The sequence below is a fragment of the Microplitis mediator genome, chromosome 5 (genome assembly GCF_029852145.1).
Source record: "Microplitis mediator isolate UGA2020A chromosome 5, iyMicMedi2.1, whole genome shotgun sequence".
NCBI lineage: Eukaryota > Metazoa > Arthropoda > Insecta > Hymenoptera > Braconidae > Microplitis > Microplitis mediator.
Genome location: NC_079973.1, coordinates 4,626,926 through 4,651,398, shown reverse-complemented (window position 1 = coordinate 4,651,398; position 24,473 = coordinate 4,626,926). Strand labels below are relative to the sequence as shown.

The window sequence follows — 24,473 nt, the reverse complement described above, 5'->3', positions numbered from 1 at the left end:
CTAAAAAAAAGTAAATAATAAAATAAATAAAAGTATTAGTAATAAAAGAAGGATGTATATTCGTGATACGAGAAGTGTTTGTCGTTTTCAGACGCGGAGGAGTCGTCGAACGGAAGCCATGGTGTTGGTGGTGGTGGTGGTGGCGGCGGCGGCGGTAATAATAGTGGTAACGGTGGTGCTCAATCACCAGCACACATACGTATCAACTTTGAGCGATGCTTTCGCAATGAATACAGCGCAAGTTTGCAAGGAAAATCATCATCTCTGGGGGGTAATAATGACAGCATTACAAATCAAGTTGCCACAAATGAAGAACCGCCAAATTCAGACACCGAGTCTGAGCATAAAGTCTCAAATAAAGAGCACCATTTAATGACCAGTGCCATATTCAATCTTGTCAGCGGCGGTGAGTCTGAAATCAGCCAAAGTGACTTCGAGGGATCGTTTAAAGTTGAAAGTGAAAGAACCGAAGGTTCTGTTCGCGATTTTTGCGTTAAAGAGGGTGATGTTTATCGGTGTACTGTTTGCCATCGCACTTACACACATATAAGTAATTTTTGCCGTCACTATGTAACATCGCACAAACCTAATGTCAAATACTATCCATGTCCGGTTTGTTTCAAAGAGTTTACGCGTAAGGATAATATGGTGGCTCATGTTAAAATAATCCATAGTTTAAAGCCACATATGAGTTTAGGCAGCTCTAGTATGGGCCAGCAACGGTAGGCCATCGCTCACATTTTTTTTTTTTTACACTAAAGCCAAATAAGTGAAAATAATAAAATTTTTTTGAGGGGGAAATAATAATAATAAATAAAAAAAGATAAAGATGGAGATGGAGATTATGCGGGTGTTGTATCACAGTCGCGTTAGGTTGTTGTTGTTGTTATTGTTTTCGTCATTCATCACCGTCATTTATCATCATTATCATCGTGTTATTATATTATTATTATTATTATTAATATTATTATTATTATCATTATTATACATAATGGATTACCTTATGCAGCTGCCAATCAGAAAAATACAAAACACCAACAATATACCAACGAAATCTCCCAGCGGCTTTGCAGTCAGGCACCACCGCAAATAATAAATAAATATAAAATGTCAAAAATTTTTAACTAAATATTAATGAAAAAAAAAAAAAGTTTAAATAAATAGTTAGTTATTAGAAAACCCAATAGGTAGATAGAGAATGCGATTGTGGTTTATATATTATGAATATATAAGCAGGGAGATTGCACGTGTTATTAAATATAAATTTAAAAAATAAAAATTAAATTGTTGATTATTTTAAAAATATAATTCTTTATCGTTATCGTTAATTTTATTAAAATTTTTAATAATCAAAAAAAATTATATTCTCTGCATAGAGACTATTTATTGATGCCAATAACTATTAATAATCTATACTTTTTATTATTTTTCACGTAGCAATTAATCGATTATTGATAAGATTGTTGATTAGAAAAAAAATTTTTTTTTAAAAAGCAAAAAAAAATGAAAGTAGAAACGTTAACGTGTCAATCTCCCTGTGCATTGGATGATAGATGATAAAGATTTTAAAAAAAAATAATAAGAAAAATATATAAAGATGTGATTGTTATTTTGATGATAAAAATAAATAAAAAAAACTAAAAAAAACAAGCCAACGCGGGCATTAATTTACAAAATAAACGAGCTTTACCGCTTTAAACTCCCACGCAATAAACATGGGAGTTGCGGATAATATATACAAAAGAATACGTTATTACTTGCAAAGAATTTATATGAAAAATAAAAAATTAAATTAAATAAAAATAAAAAACCGAACCACAAGTTTTTGTGTTACGGTATAGATAAGTCGATTGTAAAATAAAAAAGTCGTAATGGATATTGACAAAGTAAAAAAAATTTTTAATTTTTTTAGCGGGAAGTTAAAGAATTTGAATAAAAATATAAACGGGACATTTAATAATTATAATTATTATTTAAAGTCCAAATGGATAATTTTTACTTTACAATACCACGCGAATGGACTGTTAACATAAAATCAAATATTGCATACGATTAAGTACCTAAGTACATTAATTGCACATTATTTGTGCTATCGAACACGCATCCCATTACATTAAATATTAACACACATATCCAAACAAAATAATTAAATAAACTTGAGTACGAAACACTAACACGTAAAGTTTATAAATATTTAAAAAAAAAATATATGAAAAAAAAAAATAAAAAAAATATAATCGTAAAATATTAAAGATTAACATATTGACAAGTACACATAAAAAATAAGGAAACCACGTAGACTGAGTAAATGCAATATATGTACGAGAGACACATATTCGACCGTTCGCCTTAAATTGTTGAGCCGTTTTATCGTCGCGAGCTGTCGAGTCTGATTTTATTATCACTTGATTGTTATATCGTAGATTTATTTAGTCTTGAGTGGGACAGGTGGATAATGTTTTTTTTTTGCGCAATCAAAATATTAATAAAGTATATGATAAATATATATATATAAATATATAATGAAATGATGGATCAATTCGTCGAGTATAATAATAAATAGTAAATGAAAATGATACTGAAGTCAGCTGACGTCGATTAATTTTTGAATTTTTTTTAAAATGATAAATTATCCAAAAAAAAATATTTCGAAAAATTGCACATGTCAATTTTTTTATTTTTTACATGTGCATAATTTTTTTTTTTTTTTTTAATTGAATCATTGAAAGATAATCCGAAATTTGTTAATCGTCTGCTAACTTTAGGATCATGAAAATGATACTGAAGTCAGTAGACGTCAAATAATTTTTGAATTCTTTTTAAAATGATAAATTATTAAAAAAAAAAACATTTCAGAAAATTGCACTTATAGTTTTTTTAATTCTCTAGATGTGTATTTTTTTAGTTTTTTTTTTTTTAATTAAATTGTTAAAAAATAATCCGAAATTTGTTAATCGTCTGCTAACTTTCGGATCATGAAAATGATACTGAAGTCAGTAGACGTCAAATAATTTTTGAATTTTTTTAAAAACGATAAATTGTTAAAAAAAAAATATTTCAGAAAATTGCACTTATAGTTTTTTTAATTCTCTACATGTGTATATTTTTAGTTTTTTTTTTTTTTTTTAATTGAATTGCGGAAAAAAAATCCGAAATTTTTTAGTTGTCTGGTAACTTCAGTATCATAATGAAAATGTTAAATATAATAAATAAAATGACTAATAACGGGATATGCAATTTTTGAAAGACTGCTGCAGTGGGACGGTTTTAAACGACACCAAATACAAGATAGTACTGACATTGGATAGACTGAAGGCACCTTTTATAGTAGTAAAACTTAATATTCCGTGTGCCGAACCGGAGCCTGAAAGCCGAAGCCAATTATTCAAGTACAATATATATTATTTTTGTTCATTAAATTTTTATTTTATCGATCTCGTTAATGGTATAGTTGCCATTATTATTACACATTTTTAAAATATATATATAAATTTTTGTATAAATATTTTAAAGTGTGATAACAACTACCGAGTTTATAAACAGATTATAAATTTAAAAATAAAAATAATTGTATATAAAATAATTAAATAAAAAAAAATAGTAATGTAGATAAAATATATCCAATTGTCCGCGAAACTTAAATGAGGACGTTGCCAAAGTAGGTGATAATTAAATTTGAATTTATATTGCGATAATAATAATAATTAAAATAAAAAGGATAAATGCCTTAGAATGTGCAATTATTCAAACTGTTTTGTTGTCTTAATTAAGTCAAAAAAAATTACCCATTTAAATTTGTTAAAAAGTAATAGAAATATCGTTAGTTAAATTTAAAAAACAAAATTTTTTTTATACATATACAGTAAAAAAAAAAAAATAGATAATAAAAAGTTGGTACTGAAGTAAATCGACGTCTAATAATTTTTTGACTTTTTTTAAACACTAAATTATAAAAAAAAAAATATTTGAAAAAATTGCACCTGTAGTTTTTTAAATTTTCTACATGTGCATTTTTTTAGTTTTTTTTTTTTTTTTAATTGACTCGTTGAAAAAAAAATTCAAAAATTACTAATTGTCTGGATCATGGTAAAAAATGATTCTAAAGTTTAGATTTTTTTTAACAAATAAATTACAAAAAAAAAAAAAAAAAAAACTAAAAATATGCACATGTAGAAAATTAAAAAAACTACAGGTGCAATTTTTTCAAATATTTTTTTTTCGAATTTACCTTCAGGAAAAAAAATCAAAAAATTATTAGACGTCAGCTAACTTCAGTATCAGGGTAAAAATGATAACGAGACAAATTATAAAAACACTTATTACTATGCAGTAAAAAAAAAAAGTTTAAATAAGTGAGACGAAACAATCAAAGTTTATAAAAAAAAATTTTATGACCGCAATTTTTTTTTTCATTAGCGGTTACAAGGCTACGGCTATCGGCGAAGGTTTAATAGGCTTACAGTTGCGAAAAAAAAAAAAAATATAAAAAAAACAGCACTATTGTAGATTACTATATTTTGCACCTTACACTTTATATCTCTCACCTCTCATTCGTGTGATAATCGTTGTGACAAAAAAAGCAAAGCTTGAATGCTTGTGAAAAAAAATAAAAAAAAAAAACTATTGAACGATACGACTAGAGGTGGCGATCAAGTTTGTTTAAAAAAATTTTGACTAGTTGGGCATAGATATAAAACGACTAGAGGCTATACTATTATTTTTATTATTAAAAAAAAATAATAATAATAATAGTAATTAATATTATTATTAATATCAATGACAGTTTTTGATTATAAGTACTGCTATTATATAATACTATAGTATATTGTTAACGATATATATATATATATATAATATATATATTTGTAGAAGGGAGAGGGTCGCGATTTATACTGTTAAAATAACGACCAAATGCCTAGATTATCGATACAATTAATAATTAAATATCATGCAATTTATTAATTAATAATTCAATCACTCGATCGTGTGATTAAAATTTTAATTGCGGCCAGTATTTTTTTTTATTGAACGTTGGACACAAATATATGAGCAAAATTATTACGTAATGTACAATTGTTAAGAGAAGAAAAAAAACTATTTATGATACATTTTGAAATCTTTTAATGGACCAAGAAAAAAATATAAAAAATTACGAATTTAGAAATATTTAAAAAAAAATTTAATTGAGATACAATGAGTGTTCGAACGCTTGTAGAATAGAACGAAACTGGCGAATTTTTTTTAATGAATTATTAATAATTGCTGATTATTTAAAAAATATATATATATATATAATTATTTTACAAAGTGGGTTAAAATAATTAGTCTTAAGGAGGCTACGCGGTCCGTTCTCCCGTAATATATAGCGGCAACTGTTTATTTTTTTGTTTTATTTCATTATTAATTAATTAATTAATTGATTTTTTTTAATTTTATTTTTTTAGTGTCTGTAATTAAGCTTACGGATAAAAAGTAAGCGATAAATTTATAGACGCTATTATATATATTATATATTACTATTGTTATATATATAAATTTAAATTAAAAGTATATCATTAAAGATAATAAATAAATAGTAATTAATTAATTAAAAAAAAAAAAATATTGATGTGACAGCGGCGGCTAGACAGCTTATTGTCTCTAATGACAAATCACGCATGACGAGTTTTAAAAACTAAAGCTAATGAATAAATAATTATAAATAAAGAGCTAAATAATTATAGACAAAAAATCTAAACTAAACGGAAGTAAAAAAAAAAAACACATACATATGTACACACATTTCATATGATAATCACTGAGAGACTAAGACTAACTCAATTTTTAGACAGAAAAGAAATGAAATGATGAATAGAATGGATGAATAATAAACAGTAATAAATAAAATACTAATAGAAGCATTTTTTAAAATTATATATAAAAATAAGTAGACTGTCAAATAAATAATTGAGTGGTTTTTTTTTAAATTTAAAATTTTGAATAAAATGTAGGACTGTCCGATTTTAAAAGTAGAACGTAAGGAAAGGAAAAATTTATAAATATATATATACATATATATCTATATATATTTAGACGTGACTCTTGAAAAGTGTTGTGTCGGTTGTCAAACAATTAAATGATTAATTATTAATAAATAATAATTATAAAGTAAAGATTTGTTTTTACATGGAGGAAACAGTCAATAATTATGATGATTTATATATTTAAAAAGCTCATTGGCATACGAGTTGACTAATGCTAAGCAATGTCAATCGTATATGTAAGTGAGAGATAATATAATATGAGTATGAAAAAATAAATTTTAAAATTGAGAGAAAGTAAGAGAGAAAATAAATAAATTACGAGGCTTAAAAAGCAGACTGTACTATCAGATAGATTTTAATATATATTATTATATGAAATATATATATATATATACACGTATATATTAAACAGAATGAAAAATAATAATAATAATTAAAGAAACCATAGTTTATCATCGCATCCAAAATATTATTGATATATAATTATTAATTACTGAAGACATAATTATTATTAATTATTATTATTATTATTATTATTATTATATCTTAAAGAACACATTACTCACACGGGTTACATTTAATTAAATGCGTATACTAAAGTACACACGTAATTAATTTCGTTTATTATTAATTATTATTATTATTATTATTATTATTATTATTATGATTATTATCATATTATTATTATTATTATATATTATATGTAAAACAAAAGTTATATCGATTATATTTTAGCGCTAGTTAATAATTATTAATTATAAATTAATATACATATTAAAATATCGTTGCAATGAATGAGAAAATGAAAGAAAGAAATAAAAAAAAAAATCATGCGTCAGAAAAACGAATAATTTTTACGATCAAGATTTTGACTTTTTATTTTATATATGTAAAAAAAAAAAAATTGCGGATAAATATTATTAATTATGAGGAGTTTTAAAAAAATGTTCAAAAAAAAAAATAAAAAATAAAAAAAAATTGTATTTCAGTGGGATCTAAAATAGTTTAGATAAAATTATAAATCCCCAGTTCGGTGCCTTTTTAATGAAAGAAAATTAAAAAAATTGTTATTGAAAAAAAAAATAAAAATTTTCGCACACGCGGAAATGGGTGACCCGAAATTTGTCGGGCCCCGCTAGTGCCAAATAAGTGAGACCTTGTGACATTTAATGGAGAATAAAGGAAAAATAATTAATCAAGTTATACATAAAATTTTATAGAAAAACTTTTTTAGATCTTAACGTCTTTTCTGACGCTGCAGGTAGAACTAGTATATTTTATATGCACTAATTGTTTGACTATGACTATCGATAATAATAATTAAAAAAAAAAGAACGGTGTTCAATAGATTATAATGATTGAAAAAAAAAAAAAAAAAAAAAAACAAAAAAAAAATTAATTAAATATTAATAAATAAATCAAACAAATGTTGTTATTTGTAGGCAATCACTCTAACCGTTCAAAGCACGACTAACCTGATTCAAAGATTTTTTTTTTTATTTTATTTATTCTCGAAAATCCAAATTTGAATTTTTCTTCAATTGTATCTGTAGCACAATACCAATTTCCTTTATTATTTATTATTAATCTGCTGATAATTTTATTTAACTGATTACTGATGTACTGTAAGGAAAAAAAATAATTATCGTGTGCCAATTAATAAATTAATCAGCAGTTAATTATTAACACTAAATATTTAATGCACCTTTTTTTAAATAATTGTTACTCACATGGTTATTGTACTTTATGTTTTTCTTTTTCTCTGGAATTTGTCGTAAAACTGATAAAAGAGTTAAAGAAATTATCTAAATACGTGCAGCAATAAAAAGTGTGAAAGAGAATTCGAATGAAAAATAAAACATTTAAATTTAAACAAAAAAGAAATAATAATTTATCATTTATACATTTTTTAGTTTAAAAAAAATAGTTTTTTTTTACATATTACCTTTAATGCTATATAATTTATAAATATATATTTGAAATATAGTAGAGAAAATACTACTAATTCAACAATAATTCTTTTTAACCAACAACAAACCAAGATAACGTGATGACTCTACTAATCCCACTGAAATAAATGGCTAAGGTAATTACAATTATGTATCACCAGCAAAATGTCATCATTTTTACATGAATTATTTTTTTTTTTTAATTTTATTTTCTGTTTGTCGCGTAGAATGTTTGTAATTTTTTTCTATTTAAATTTAAGTTTTATGTTTGCGATTTTTTTTTGTAGCGGTTGTAATATACGCCGGACAAAATTTTAATTACTAAATTAATTAGGATCCTGAAGTTAACAGACAATTACAAATTTTTGGATTTTTTTTTTCAACAAATCAATTACAAAAAAAATAAAAAGTAGCATGATTCTGAAACTGACAGACAATTAAAAATTCTGGGATTTTTTTTTCATCGAATTAATTAGAAAAAAAAAAAACTAAAAAAATGCACATGTAGAAAATTAAAAAAAACTACAAGTGCAATTTTTCCAAGTATTTTTTTTTTATAATTTATTGTGGAAAAAAAAAATTCAAAAATTTATAGACGTCAGGGACTTCAGTATAATAAACTGCCAACTATCAATAATTTTGGATTTTTTTTTTTCAACAAATTAATTACAAAAAAAAAAAAAACTAAAAAAATGCACATGTAGAAAATTAAAAAAACTACACGTGCAATTTTTTCAAATATTTTTTTTTTTATAATTTATCGTGTAAAAAAAATTCAAAAATTTATAGACGTCAGCTAACTTCAGTATCATAATTAAATAACAACATTACTATTAATAATTAATTTTTTTTGAAAATATAAATATATATTTCCATAATTAATTTTGTCCGAAGTATACTCGCGGGTTACCGCATACATTTTTTATCATATGTAAAAAGAAAATAATTTTATAAATTTTTTTGTTCTGTTCACTCTTCACACTCCGACTGATTCCTCAACTTGGAGTTGTATTATTTTCCCTTATTTATTAATTAAAATTTTCTATCACCATTTTAACAAAATAAAAAAGAAATAATACAACTCCGGGAGTAATTAGAAAGCACGCGGTTGCTTTTAGCCAAAAATTATATTTTAATTTATCATTTAATAATTAATTTTTTTTTTCCTAAAAAACGTCTTGTCAATTTTCACGCGTTTCCTTAACTAGAGATTAAAAGAGTGACAATTAAGACTTTTAATTCACAAGACGTTTTTTGAGAATTTAAAAATAGAATTTAAGTTTCTTTTTTTTTTAGTTTTACTTCAACTTCTTGTTTTTATTTTATTATTTAAGTTTCCACAAAATTATGTAGTTTGTAATTATGATTTAAATGTCTATTACAATTATGTTTTATTGAATTTTGTTTTGCATGTTGCGTAATGGTTGTTAATTTATCACTTGTTTAAGTCAAAAATATATATACATTTTTTTAATTATTATAAGTAATTATTATTATCGAATACTTGGGGACAATTAAAGCTAGACGAAAAAAAAAAAACTCAAGCACGTGAGCTAAATAATTTCTAAGTCATCTGAAGTCTCACGTCAGAGTAAAAAAAAAAATAAAAAAATTTATATAAATAAAAATAAAAATAAAAAAAAAATTAAGTGTAAGTTAATATGTAAATTAATTATAAATATATTAATTAATTGAACCTGTGGCCATGAAATAATACAGTACAAATATAAAGACGTTTATTATTTACTAAATTAATATGAGAAAGTAAAAAATAAAAGGGGGCCAGTACAAATTGATATATAAATTAATGAATAATTAAATAAATTATCGTCTCTGCTAGTCCTCAAGAATTCTTAACAATTTTATTTATGTTTTCTTTCAGCTATTTTTATTTAAATAATAAAATAAAAATAAACACAAGTAAGGGCATCGATTAATTAATCTTTTGATTTAAATTTGAAAAAAAAAACAAAGTAATATTTTTTATTTTATATTAAATACACGTACCTATTATTTAAATTCAATAGATTAATTTTTCGTTGTAAAGACTTTTAAATTTAATTATTTATATATTTTATTGATTTAAGTTTCACGAGAGATTCTTTCGAATCAAAATACTCGTTATTATTTTCAAAGTATGCTATATTTGTATGATTTATTATTATTATTATTATTATTATTATTATTTTTGTTTGTAGATAGATTATATATTGTGCTATGATTTTATTATTATTATTATTATTATGCGGCAATTTATACGTTTTGTTAAATATATATATTATAAAATATCCCGAAAATATTCATAAATGCATGAATTTAAAATATAATTATATATAAATTTATATATATTTATATTTATATTATTATAATTATATAAACGTTGTCGCGCAATTATTAAAAAAAAAATGGTATAATTTTATTTGTCTTCTTTTTATTTATTATTTATAATTTACGACCTCGCACTTCCTCAATTCCTACACTTTTTAAAATTATCATTAAAAATTTATTATTATTTATTTTTTTAAAAATATTTTCTCGCACGATTTAGTGTCAGTAGAATTAGAAATAAATTTTTTTTTGAATGACAATTAAATAAAAAATATATTTTCAGAATACACATCAATGTCGGAGTCAAGTATTGATAAATCAGGAGCTCGTGATTTATTGAACAGTAGAACAAATTCTCCATTATCGACATCAACATTAGAGTCGTCGCGATCAACACCGACGACACTCTCGACATCAAATACAACAACGACAACATCAAGTAACACAGGAATGACATCGAATTCAAATACTGTTACAACAATAACAACAGCAACAACAACAACAACAACACCCACGACAACATCAGCCCGCAGTGCCTCCGCATCACCAGCAAATAGAGGCACCGGATCCCAGCAATCGGCAAATCAGAGTCCTTATGACAGCGGCAACAACAATAACAACAACAACAATAACAATAATAACAATGCACCAGGTGCAATGTCTGCTCCAACTGGTCGGCAAGTTCCCAAACGTCGCATGCGACGAAGAGCGACTTCTCAGTCACAAGACCCAGCAGAACAACTCACGGAAATGTCCGTACGTGGGTTGAATTTATTCCGCTACGCCTCGATATCCGAGGGGGTTTATCAGTGTACTGAATGCGCAAAACTAGACATACAGAAGACATTTAAAAACAAGTACAGCTTCCAGCGACATGCATTCCTTTATCACGAGGGACATCAGCGGAAAGTTTTCCCCTGTCCGGTTTGTGGTAAAGAATTTTCACGGCCTGATAAAATGAAAAATCATATGAAAACAGTACACGATTGCTTCATGCCCAAGGATTGCGTTATGCCCTTTGGGTTCTTCCTACCGCCTTAGTGTGTCCAGTCGTTGATTACTGAATTTTTTTTTTCTTAATTTTATTTTAAATTTTAATTGTCAAAAAATTAAACCGCTTAATTTAAAAATATTTAAGCAAGGAAAGATACGAGTATTGGTAGTAATTAAACATAAATAAATAAATTAATTATTTGCTTACTTATATTTAATTTCACGGCTAGATTACGTGGATTAATTATTAATAATTAAAAAAAAAACAAAGCAATATAGCCAAGTGTAATTAGTTGTTTAGTAGAGATTTATTTTTTAATAAATTATAGTTCATTTTCAAAATTAATATCTATATATATACATATCGTAAAATTCGACCAAGTGATTACGCGATACGATTAATCGTTCGTTTATTTTATTTTTATTTTTTTTTTCTTATAAATCGGTTTTATTACTGTAGTTTTTTTTTATTAAACATTTTCACACGAGTTTATTATTTTATTAAAATTTATTGATCGGTAATAAGTTGACACAAGTACACAGTAATGTATATTTATAATATTAATTAATTAACTTTTTTTTTTAAATCACTAATTTTTTTCTTCGAGTCTTTCCCCGTAAATTGACAATACGAATTCCAATGGCGCGAAACGTTTTGAATTTTAAATTCGTTAGTTAATTCGTTAAAAAAACAGAGCGAAATATTACAGATATAATTAAAAAAAAAAAAAAAATATTAGTAGTAACAAAAGTATAATTACTTTGAAAAACGTTTCGTGCTGTCCAGCAGTATTCGTGGTATTCTGTATAGTTTTCTTTCAGTACACTGTATTATAGATAAAAGTGCTTGTACGCACATTTAAATATTAATTATTAATTATTATTATTAATTATTTTTTTCTTTAGTTGATGGTTTACTTATCGCGTTGATAAGTATCAATAATTACTAGTTATTAATATTTTTTATTGTTACTGTTTCTATATTAGTTACTTTCCTCATTTATTATTATTAATTATTAATTATTAATTAATATTGTAGTGATTAATAAGTAACCCTAGCAATGCATAAAAGCAAATTGTTATAAACTATTGATACTTAAGGCAATATTACAAGACGCGCGCATGCGACAATCGAATTCGGCGAATTTTTGTTTTTTTTTATAAAAAATAATTTTTAAAAATAAAATCTTTAATCTTTAGATTTAATGGGCTGTTGATAAAAAAAAAAATTGTTACAGTTAAAAAATTTTTAAGTGATACATTTTTTAATCTTGAAATTTTTCTATAGATATGTTATCTTTTAGACGTAAGAATGTATTCTTGATAATAAAAAAAAATTTTTTACTAGATTTTAGACCTTAACAGTCTTCCAAAATATATATTAGACATACAGGAAGAATATAAATAAATAAAAATAAAAGTACACAGAAAAAAAATTTTTCTTACCGCAAAAAAATTTTACTCTTAAGAAATTTTTCTTGAAGCGAAAAAAATTTTTTTTAGCCCTGGGAAAATTTTTCTTTTTCGTTCATAATAAAAAATTTTTCCTGCGGCAAGTAATCGTTTTTTTTTTTGTGTAAAAAAAAACCACCTGATTATGTCTTCCCCTTAATAATACGGTGCCCAAAAAGTATGTAATTATAAAAAATATAAATATATATATACATCAAATAAATATCTATATATAATGAATAATAAATAATAATTTTTTTATATAAATGTATACAGGTATATATTATTTATAAGAATAATCGTCCATGCGAGCGTCTTATAGACAAATAGCTTTCAAAACTTCCTAATTGTCAATTATTAATATTACGAAATAATTAAAAAAAAATATATATGTTAATAAATTTGAAATATTAAATAAATAAAAATTACAAATTGTGATTGTAATTGTAATTATAATTATAATGGTAAATATGGAAATTGAATATATATCACACAATTAATTATTTTAGTAAGTAAATAATTAAATGTGTTTATTTTTTCCTTATTATTTTATTCAACTTCACATATGTTGCACTTTATTATCTTTTATTCCTTATGGATTTCGTCTATTGCGTTTCTATTTTATGTTTATATTCTATAAATATTATATATATATAAATAAATAAATAAATGAATATTATACCATTACTACGAATATATATTATATGTACGATTATTAATCGTATGAAAAAAAATATTTTACTTATTACTATTTTAAATAAAAAAATTATAAATAACATCGGGTTAGTAAGTCGGGTATAAGCGTCTAAAGCTTTGTTATAAATAAATATTAAAAAAAAATATAAAAAAGAAAAAAAAATATAAATGAATAAATAAATATACGCACTTACACACTTTAAGAGAATTTAAAAAACAATAATTATAATAATAGCACATAGAGAACACAAATTATAATTATTTAAAATTTTATTGTATACACGATGAATATATTTTATTAAACGTTGATATAAAAATATATGTATAGTGATTGATTGTAAGAGTGTAATTGTAATTTTTTTTAATATTACACTCGAACTTGGATATAAAATTACATAGAACAGAAAAAAAAGAATTTTTTGGCGCCAAAAATTTTTTGCGTTTTGAATTAAATTCAAAAATTTTCTTGCGTCAAGAAAAAACATTTCTTGTTTCAGAAATTTTTTTTTTCCCTCAAGAAAGTTTTTATTTGACCCGAAAAATTTTTAGCATTTGAATTAAATACAAAAATTTTCTGGGGTCTAGAAAAAAATTGTCTTGAGGTGAAACAGAAATTTCTTGTGTCAGAAAATTTTTACTCGACTCAGAATTTTTATTTGATCCAAGAAATTTTTCGCACTATAAATAAAACACAAAAATTTACTGGGGTCAAGAAAAAAGTTTTCGTTGAGCGAAAAAAAAATTTCTTTTGCCAAAAAATTTTTTCTAGTTTGAAGGAAATGCAAAATATTTCTTGTGCTAAAAAATACTTTTTTTCTGTCGATGTAATCATTTTATATATATATATATATATATATATAAATTGACAAATTAAATAAAATTTCAAAACTGATCTATTTCTTCCATTGTTAAAAAAAAAAGTTAAAAATTAAATCAATTAATTACGTTATGTACGTTTATAAATTATTATTATTATTATATATAAAAATATAATTAATCAGCACAATTTTAGTTAATCACCTTCGCCGCAATAATTTATAATTAATAAATAAAGTTATTAATTAAAAATGACCGTCAGTCCATCGTGGTAGAAGTGCATGTATAGAAAAAGTGTAACGCAACAATAAATATACAAATAATATTACCTATATTTGTATATATAATAAAATATATATTATATTTTGTTATTTTATGTCGTATATTTACCATTGCTAATAGATGGACTCGTAAAGTTTAATAAAAAAAAAAAATAATAATTTTTGGTTTATTGTCATTGATATGTAAAAATATTACTCTGTACTTTAGTGCCTTTCAATGCCTGGTGCCTGCGGTGGGGGAGATCTCTTTTTTTTTTTAAATAAAACAAAAAAGTTTATTAATTAATTAATAAATGTAATATTAATTATTTCTTTATTTGTTTTTATTTATAATTGTAATCTTTGTGATACATTGCAATAGTCTGCCCAACCGCGAGCATTTTAATGTACGAGCACATTTTCATTTTAATTAACAAAGTAATAAATAAATATTTAAAAAAAAAAATATATATAAATATACAAAACTGGCTAATTAATTTAATACTAATTATTTTTTCTGCCTTTTAAAAAATAACAGCAGTAATTATTTTTAAAAATAATTATCAGTGTCTTGTAAATTTCAGATTACCTGCTACCAAATTTGCCATCAGACATAACTTTTGAAATTTGTACATTACCATCATCTCAGACAAGTCGACGTAATTCTTTATCAAGCCCCGGAGTAATTAATGACACCGTGATAACAACAACAACTGCTACTGTTATTACTGGTGATGATAGTGGTAACGCTGGTGATAATATTGTCGGTGGCGGTAATTGTGATAACGATGATATTGATGATGATGATAATGAATGCGGTGATAATCATGGAGTCGAATCATCAATTCCAACAAATGGTAGTTATATTAAAAGTGAACGGGTGGTCAGTGGTATTCATTTTCTCACAACAGATCATGAAGACGAGGATCGTAATCCAGATCTACTGGTACCAAAGTCTGAAACAACAAGTGATACTGAGCCGGAAGTTAGAAAACAGGTTGGTTGTATCACTTCTACCAGCTGGAAACGTATTAAATTAAAGTACTGGCGTATTTAGTATTATTATTATTTTATATTTAATTTTTAATAATTATTTAGTAATCGGTTTTTATATATTTATATACATACATGTGTAATAAATAATTAAATAAATTATTTAAATGAATATTATTAAAGAGTAACACAAAATACACCCCTTACACTTGCAACTATTATTATTGTTATTATGATTTTATGGTCTGATGATTAGATTCCATGTCATCAGATTTAAAAAAATCAATTGCGCGTTATTTTACAAGCTGCTGGAATACCTGATCCAGAATGATGGATCAGTGATCTGCAAGTGGTGCGGAGAAGTTTTGCCATCGCGAACCCGGTGGTATCGGCATAAGTACAAACTTCATGTGTCTACGCAAGTAACACAGCCCGCACCGTTATTTAAATGTCACAGCTGCAATGCATACTTCAAGTCACGCAAGGGTTACATTGGACATCTCAGCTCCAGACACTCTGATAATGACAACAATGAGAATGACGAGAATCGTGAGGAGCAAATTAATAAAAAATCTCGAAGGACATCGGATGTTAGTATTTTATTTTTATGGAAATTCTGGTGATTCTGAAGTTAGCAGACAATTTAAAAACTTTTTTTAACAATTTAATTTAAAAAAAAAAGAAAACTAAAAAAATGCACATGTAGAAAATTTAAATAACTATAGGTGCTATTTTTTGAAATATTTTTATTTTTAAATCTGAGTGTGAATATAGCAGACATCAGACAAATTTAAAATAATTAATTGATCAACTAAATAATTAATAAAATTAAATTAAGAAAAAATGCGCTTTTGAAAAATTTTCAAATTAATAAGTGCATTTACTTAAAATTTTTATGTTTATTATTTACTCTATTTATTTATAATTTTAAATCTGTCTGATGTCTGCTATATTCACACTCATTGTTAAATGTACTGTTTTTTGAAAAATTAAAAAATTATTAGACGGCTAATTTCAGTGTCATATACAATTTAATTAATTAAAAAACAAAACTAAAAATATGCACACGTAGAAAATTTTAAAAACAACAGGTGCAATTTTTTTAAATATTTTTATTTTTAAATTTACTGTTTTTTGAAAAAATTCAAAAATTATTTGAAGGCTAATTTCAGTGTCAAATTCTAATGATCCTGAACTTAGCAGACAATTAAAAATTTGTTTTATCAATTTAATTTAAAAAAAAAGAAATCTAAAAATATGCACATGTAGAAAATTGAAAAAACTATAGGTGCAATTTTTTCAAATATTTTTCTTTTCATAATTATCATTTTTAAAAATAATCCAAAAATTATTAGACGACTAATTTCAGTGTCATAATTCCGTTGATCCCGAAATTAGCAGACATTTAAAAATTTTTGAATTTTTTTTAACAATTTAATTAAAAAAAAAAAATGCACATGTATAAAATTAAAAAAACTATAGATGCAATTTTCTGAAATATTTTTATTTTAAATTTGTTGTTTTTTAAAAAAATTCAAAAATTATTAGACAGCTAATTTCAGTATCATAAATTCTGATATGAATTAAAATAAAAATTTTTGAATTATAGATTGGAAAAGGTCCAGACTGGGAACAGCAACGAGAAAAAGAAGAAAAACTTGTTGCTGATATTATTGATAGAGTTAAGAGAGAATGTGAAGCTCAGGGTGAAACTGTTACACGACGTGGCTACTCCAGGAGGACAACGGTTATGAACAGCTAGAACCAACAAAAATAATTGTTACGATGTGCCAAAAATATATGTCTTCTTACTTAAAACTTTAGATAAGAAAAAATAAAAAAAAATGAAATCGGGTATAAAAATTAACGTGTCTATCAATCAGCTGATAGAGTTGATGTTTAAAAGTCTTTATAATCAGAAAAGTATTATATATATTTGAATGCATGCTATTGTAAATAATTTTATTTAAATTAGTTTACAATAATGATAATATTTTTAAAAAATCAACTCGCATTAATTGCGAATTCAAAAAATTGATTCAGTGCCAAAGTGAAATTTAAATTATATAGATTTGAAACGAGTACCTTTGCATATATTTTAATTGCTTGGTAGTTTATGAGACGAGCGATTTATTGCTCAAATGTGCGTTAATTAAAAACAAGTCTTCTTGCGCACGTCTTCATAATTATTGTTTTTTTTTTTATTTTAAATTTGAATACTAGATAGAGAAACATGATCAAACACCAATATTTTCGAGTAATAGACTAGATTAATGATTCAAATCAACATAATATTAATAATAATAATTAAATTAACAGCAGGAAATGTTAATAATATAAATATATAAATATATGATCCAGTAATTAGCAGTCTTGCTAATTAATTCAAAGTCTGTCCATTTTTTCCGTATTTTGAAAGTATTTTTTTTAATAAAGGGGAGGAAAATTAAGAGCTGAGATAATTTAATTCAAAATTACGTCTTATATAATTATTTTACTCGAATGATGAAAATCCTACGAGAAAGTTTGTCACCCTTTTTTTCGGAAGCTATGAAAATTGCTGTAATAACTATTGATTAATTAATTAAATAGTATATTGTGTGACGAGGGATAAAACAAAATGATTTTAGACCAGGGTGAAGTTGGCTGACATCACCCGGATTCTGAAATAGTATTTCATCATGAGTTACACACTAGATTTTTCATGATTACCAGAATTGGAACTTGAATTTTCAGTGTCAGCAGCCAGTCAGAAACAAGTTTATTTAAGACCAACTATGAGTGTAAGCGTAAATTGTCTTTTGCAATTTATAATTAAGCAGAAACTATAAATACTATTCATTATTGACACTCATTTTTATAAAACTTAATCACAGTCAGAACTGTCATTTACGTAAATAAAATTAATGGTCTGTAATTAGTACACAGAAAAAAGTATTTCTTGGCGCAAAAAATTTTTACTCGCCCCAAGAAAATTTTTACTTGTCTCAATAAATTTTTTGCATTATAAATTAAAAACAAAAATTTTCTTGGGGAAGAAAAAATTTTTTGAGGCGATAAAAAAATTATTGTGCCAATAAATTTTTTCTAGTCCTAAGAAAATTTTAGTCTTCAATTTATAATGCAAAATATTTCTTACGCCAAGAAATACTTTTTTTCTGTCTATTAAACAAATTACAAGTATCAGAGTTTGAATTGCGAAGTCTTCAGTCAGTAGGCAGAGACATTATTTGTTTGTTCCCAAGGGTTCAAACGTTTGTTTCTGCCGCTGACTGGACATTCACAATTTTCTCGTTTGCTAATAATTCGCGGCATTGGACTGAAATTCGCGTCTTTCGACTTACTAGAGACACTGAAACTTAAAGTTTCGATACTGGTAACATGAAAAAAAATCACAATTCAAAAATTCAGTGAGAACGACCCAGTCTTAAATTCAAAATTTTTTTTTCTACAGGGCGGGTATATAATAAATTTATAAATTAAAATTATCAGCTCATCGCACCACCTCCCCATTGTAAATAATATGTAATAATGTAGATAGTCGAAAATCTTTGCTCATCGTCTTTTAATCTCTATTCCACAAAAATTAATTAATTAAATTAATTAATTGATTAATTTTTTTCTTCCCTTGAGAGACTATACATAAAATGTACTTGTACTTACATTTAAATATCAATTGCCAAAGGATATGATCTTCCAAATAAAATTATAATAAAAATTTATGGTCTAATTTATATATATTTTATATATATTCTGTGATTTATTTTGTACACTTGGATATCGGCTCAATGCAATTATATTAATAATTCCAGGTATTAAATTTATATATAATTACTTTTATTAATTAATGTTTGGGTTAATTATTTTTATTAAGACCAATATTTTGTTGTGTATATATTTATAAATATATATATTTATTTTTAAACATTGTATGGCTCTCATTAAAAATTTTATTATAAATTTATATAAATAATAAAATGCAGAAGGTAATTGAAGGTAAATTTTGAAAAAAAAAAAAAAAAAAAAAAAAAATGGCTGTCTGAAATAAGTATTTAAAAGTTTAATGTTCGAAGTCAAAAAATGATATATATAAATTAAAATATATGAATTAAAAATATTTATTTGTCTACATAAATCATAAATTGATATTTCGGAAATTCATGATATCGCGAGGCATTAAAAAAATATAAAAAAGAATTAATAAAAACTGTACAGTAATTTAATTATTTAATTATAATTAATAGATAAGACATAAAAAAAAAAAAAAAACGACAAACTCAAATATAATAATTATAGTGTTGATACTAAATCAATAACGAACAAAGATACAAAATTGTAGTACCTCTATATACAATAAAAAAAATAATAATTATAATTATTTAAACAAAAAAGCCAATTGTCCAGATGATTTCAAACAACGTCAAAGTTAATTAGATCTAAAAGAAAAAAAAAGAAGCAATTTATAATAGTAAGGACTTTGACTGAATTTGTAAATTGTCATCCCACTAGGCAATCTTTGAAAATAATTTTAAATAATACTGTGTATTATATGGGACAAAGAAATAAAATCAAAACAACTCATCAATCAACTTTTTATTTATTAATTAACCTTTGTAATTAATCATTTAATAATTAATTAATACAGGACTTCGATGTCTATTTAATTAATTTTTTTTTGTTTAGTTCCAAAATATATTCTACGAATAGAGGGTAGAGGTATAGAATCAAAGGCTCGTCTATAATCAACAAATAGCCACGGAGAAAAATGTTGGCTCGAATCTATTAAAATAAAATTTTTTTAATTATCTTCATTTTTCAGCGAGTTATGATTTTTTAAAGCTGTAACAATCATCCCCTAGCTTCTAGCCACCCTAACTCCGTTAATTTTAACAATAGCCAAAAAAGTCAAAGGACCATTTTTATGTAAAATTCAAAGTTCTAAAACTTTGATTCAGGACTTTTTTCTCTAGCTCTTACCGTTTTCTCAAAATTTTGAAAAAACACTTTTTTTTAAGTTTTTTCAACCTTACCCAGGGGGTGGTTGAAAAAATTTCTTCACTACTTTATTGTAGACAAAAAAAAGTTTTATTTTACTGGACTACTACCAATTTTTATTATGCTGTCGTCCAAACTTGAAACAGGAAGGGAAGCAACCAAAAAATTATTGTGCTCATACCAAAATTATTAGGCTGTATCACAACACTTACACGCGCGAGAAACTTATCAATAAGCTTTAATAACAATTACTTTCATCCATTATAATAATTGTGATGCGGCATAATAATTTTTCACTTCCTGTTTCAAGTTTGGTCGACAGCATAATAAAAATTGTTAGGTTTTGAGCCAACATTTTTCTCCGCGAGCGCATGGAACTTAATGGAGGAAAGGGGACTGAGATACAAAAAAAAGAGGATACTTTTGTGATTTTTTTTTCAGAGAATCTTCTTTATAAAAATTTTAAAAATTTGTGACATTGTCAAGCATCATTTCAAGAATATTCTGCTAAATTTTCATAAAAAAATATTTAAAAATGAGCCAGTGGTAACAGGGAGAGCCGAGTCACCTTAAAAAAAGTCTCCATGCGGTAGGCAGGATCTCATGACTACTTCATCTGGAATCAAAAAACCAAAAAGATTTCTCTAGGAAGAGATTTAGGACACGAAGGACAGAATCATTAATTAAAATTGTTTTTTTTTTAAAAATAATTTAAATTATTGTCCCTGCGGTGACAACTTTTATTAAAAGCTCACAATTGTTGAGCCTCATGATCAACTATTTCGGAATCGCCACGTCATTATCTCAATTTTTTATAGATTAATTTTTTTCGATAGATATTTCAAGCAGTGTTTTTTTTGTTATCTATTAAATAGGTGGCTAGTGACAGCTGGAGATTAGTGCGTAATAAAACACTTTATAATAGTCGTGCTGTAGTAGTTGAAAGCAAAGCATCAAGACTAATAAATTTAAAAAAAAACGATAACGATGGAAAACTGGAACCATTTAATTATCGGGATCAGTGTAATTTTCGGCTGTCTTATAACTGAAGGAAAAACAGCAGCAGTAGAAGTACAAGAAAAGTTGGAGCTTCACAGCAGATGTGAACCCATAAAAATTAATTTATGCTCACGTTTGCCGTACAATCAAACAGTAATTCCAAATTCATTCAATCATCAAAATCAAGATGATGCTGGTCTGGAAATAAATCAGTTCGCACCTTTGGTAAAAGTCAACTGCAGTCCTGATTTGCGTGCTTTCTTGTGCGCGATGTACGTACCAGTTTGTACTGTTTTAGAAAAACCATTACCGCCTTGTCGGTCCATTTGCGAACGTGCTAAAGCTGGATGTGAAAGGATAATGATAAGCTTTGGGTTCCATTGGCCATCGGATTTGGAGTGCTCAAAACTTCCAGTATACGGTGATCCTGATAATTTGTGTGTTGGTAATAAATCAGAAATTGTTATTAGCATAATTATACTTAATCTTAGTACTATAAATTTTTCTAACAATTAATTCTTTAATTGATTGAGTAAAAAATATTTTTTTAGAATTCGCAGTAAATTCAGAATCCAGTACAAATAAATCACCAAGTCATGACTTGATCAATGGGACGAAGGAAGTGAGCTCATAAGCTTACAGGAACCTTTTAAAGTTTCCAGGTTTATGGGTTTATTCAAAAACAATATGGTTTATGACTCGGAACTCTATGAACGTGACAAAATAACAAATTCTTCCATAGTAATTTACTGTAACAATTAAAATAATTGTATTGGCATTATAACAAAATTTATAAAAAATTTTTTCTGTGATTATAACAACTGTATTGTAAATTGTGAGAATAGCTTTTATGCAATAATAAGACCTTGTCAATCAATCCGTTCTGTTTCCGTATTGTGAAATGAAAAATTTAATGAATTTGTGTGTCAATTCGTCCAAATTATTAACAATATCGGAAATTAATAATTTAATTACTGTATGTTTTGTCATAAAAAATGATACTGAGGAGGAACCTGAAACATTTTTTGTAATAAGACCTGTAAATACGTGTGAAATTGAATGATGTTCTAATAAAATTTTTCATACAATCTATCACTAGAACTATATTTCTATACTATCTTTGTGTATTCATTTGGAATTCATATTTGTGTCAAAATACGACTTCCACATGATATTCAACGAATCACCTGCGGAATTCCGCGACTTTTTTACACGGTCATCAATATTAGAATCGTCAACGACAGCAACTATTTTTAACTAAAAGATTGTAAATAATTAGTGATGATAAGAATTTAACAGACAATTAACAATCTTGAGATTTTTTTTCTACAAATTACTTACAAAAAAAAATAAAAATAAAAATACGCACTTGTAGAAAATGAAAAAAATCAAGGGCGCAATTGTTTAAAATATTTTTATTCTTATCATCTATCGTTCATAAAAAAATTAAAATTGATAAACGTCGGCTAACTTCAGTATCATAATTATTTAATACTATTATTGCTGCGGTAAAAATAAAAAAAAATTTTTTGAATGTAAAAAAACAAAAGTAAATCTTCCGGTACCGGGAATCGAACCCGGGTCGCCTGGGTGAAAACCAGGAATGATAACCCCTACACTATACCGGAGGTGACAACTACACAGTGTTATGTCTTATTTATTGACTCCAATTTTCATGCTTTGGAGATTCTACTTTTTTTTTCAATAGTAGTCTACTTGTTAATGCGCATAATTATCACTCATCAAAATAAATTAAAAAAATTATGATACTAGTTAACTTAGGTCTCATAATTTTCGGATTTTTTTCAAAACGATAAATAATAAAAAAAGAAATTATACCCATAGTTTTTTTAAATTCTCTACACGTGCATAATTTTAGCTTTTTTTGTTGAAAAAAAATTCGAAAATTGTCGGTTAATTTAAGAATCATAAAAATTACAATTTAAATAATTTTAATTAATTACGAAGTAGCCCAAAATGTGACAAGTAGCTCAATCTGGCGTCCTGTTTGGGTACAGGAATTCTATCCTTGGAACTCTGCTGACCTCTACTTGACAATTCAAAATTCTGCAATTGGTGTCACTGTCGATAAATTTAATTCAAACAAGCAGATAGTAGATGATACTGACGTCTAATAATTTTTTAATTTTTTTAAAAACGACAGATTATGAAAAAAAAATTTCAAAAATTGCGCCTAAAGTTTTTTTAATTTTCTACATGTGCATATTTTTACTTGATTTTTTTTTTAATTAATTTGTTAAAAAAAAAATCTTAACATTGTTAATTGTCACGAGTGTCATAACTGACAAGTGTCAATTTTTGAAATATTTGAATAAATAAATAAAGTGTAAGTAGAATAAAAATTAAAAAATACATATACTTACATAATTGAAAAATCAGTACACGCATTTTTTCAAAATTCATTATTTTATTTAATTTATTTATTTATTTCAAATTTATAAATTATCTCGTCTGCATGAGTGTGAATGTAGCAGATACAAGACAAATTTTAAATTACAAATTAACGAATTAAACAATTAAAAAAAACATGCACATACTGATTTTTGAATTCTATAAATGCGCTTTTTTAAAATTTTATTCAATTTACATTTAATTCATATATTTCAAAATTTTAAAAATTGACAATTGTCAACTGCATTAATGATACTGAAGTTAGCCGGCGTCTAATTTTTGGATTTTTTTCGTACAATAAATTATAAAAAACAAAATATTTCAAAAAATTGCACTTACCGTTTTTTTAATTTTCTACATGTGCATATTTTTAGTTTTTATTTTTTATAATTGATTTGTTTAAAAAAAAATCCGAAAATTACTAATTGTCACTAACTTCAAAATCATCCATTCATACATGATCCAGAAGTTAACAGAAAATTAAAAATTTTCGGAATTTATTTAAAAAAAAAGAATTACAAAAAAATAAACAATAAAAATATGCACATGTAGAAAAT

General features: G+C 25.0%; 2 protein-coding genes and 1 non-coding gene across 11 annotated transcripts in view; 2 read left to right on the top strand and 1 right to left on the bottom strand.

Moving 5' to 3' along the window:
• The window catches only part of LOC130667969 (protein tramtrack, beta isoform), a 40,988-nt gene extending 21,646 nt beyond the window's left edge, over window positions 1-19,342 (top strand). For 7 of the 9 annotated variants that reach the window (XM_057469920.1, XM_057469918.1, XM_057469922.1 and 4 more), the window contains exons 4-6: window positions 15,102-15,514; window positions 15,816-16,100; window positions 17,120-19,342. In XM_057469920.1, the coding sequence (XP_057325903.1) occupies window positions 15,102-15,514; window positions 15,816-16,100; window positions 17,120-17,272 (851 nt within the window). In that variant the 3' untranslated portion in view covers window positions 17,273-19,342. Of the gene's footprint in view, window positions 1-91; window positions 2,209-10,583; window positions 12,453-15,101; window positions 15,515-15,815; window positions 16,101-17,119 lie in introns of those variants that run through there. The other 2 variants (XM_057469926.1, XM_057469927.1) reach the window with 2 other exon arrangements.
• A 2,048-nt stretch (window positions 19,343-21,390) lies between these two features.
• On the top strand, window positions 21,391-22,590 carry LOC130667976 (frizzled-like). Its single transcript, XM_057469935.1, has 2 exons — window positions 21,391-21,949; window positions 22,056-22,590. Exons 1-2 carry the CDS (start codon window positions 21,493-21,495, stop codon window positions 22,136-22,138), a joined length of 540 nt encoding a protein of 179 aa, XP_057325918.1. The 5' UTR covers window positions 21,391-21,492; the 3' UTR covers window positions 22,139-22,590.
• A 470-nt stretch (window positions 22,591-23,060) lies between these two features.
• On the bottom strand, window positions 23,061-23,132 carry Trnae-uuc (transfer RNA glutamic acid (anticodon UUC)). Its single transcript has one exon. It is a non-coding gene; the product is annotated as a tRNA-Glu (tRNA).
• Window positions 23,133-24,473: the final 1,341 nt, after the last annotated feature.

Bases quoted from the DNA above. Each gene is read 5' to 3' on its own strand.
- LOC130667976 (XM_057469935.1), top strand. From the start codon at position 21,493: ATGGAAAACTGGAACCATTTAATTATCGGGATCAGTGTAATTTTCGGC. The intron at 21,950-22,055 runs GTAATAAATCAG...ATATTTTTTTAG, and splicing joins TCCTGATAATTTGTGTGTTG to AATTCGCAGTAAATTCAGAA.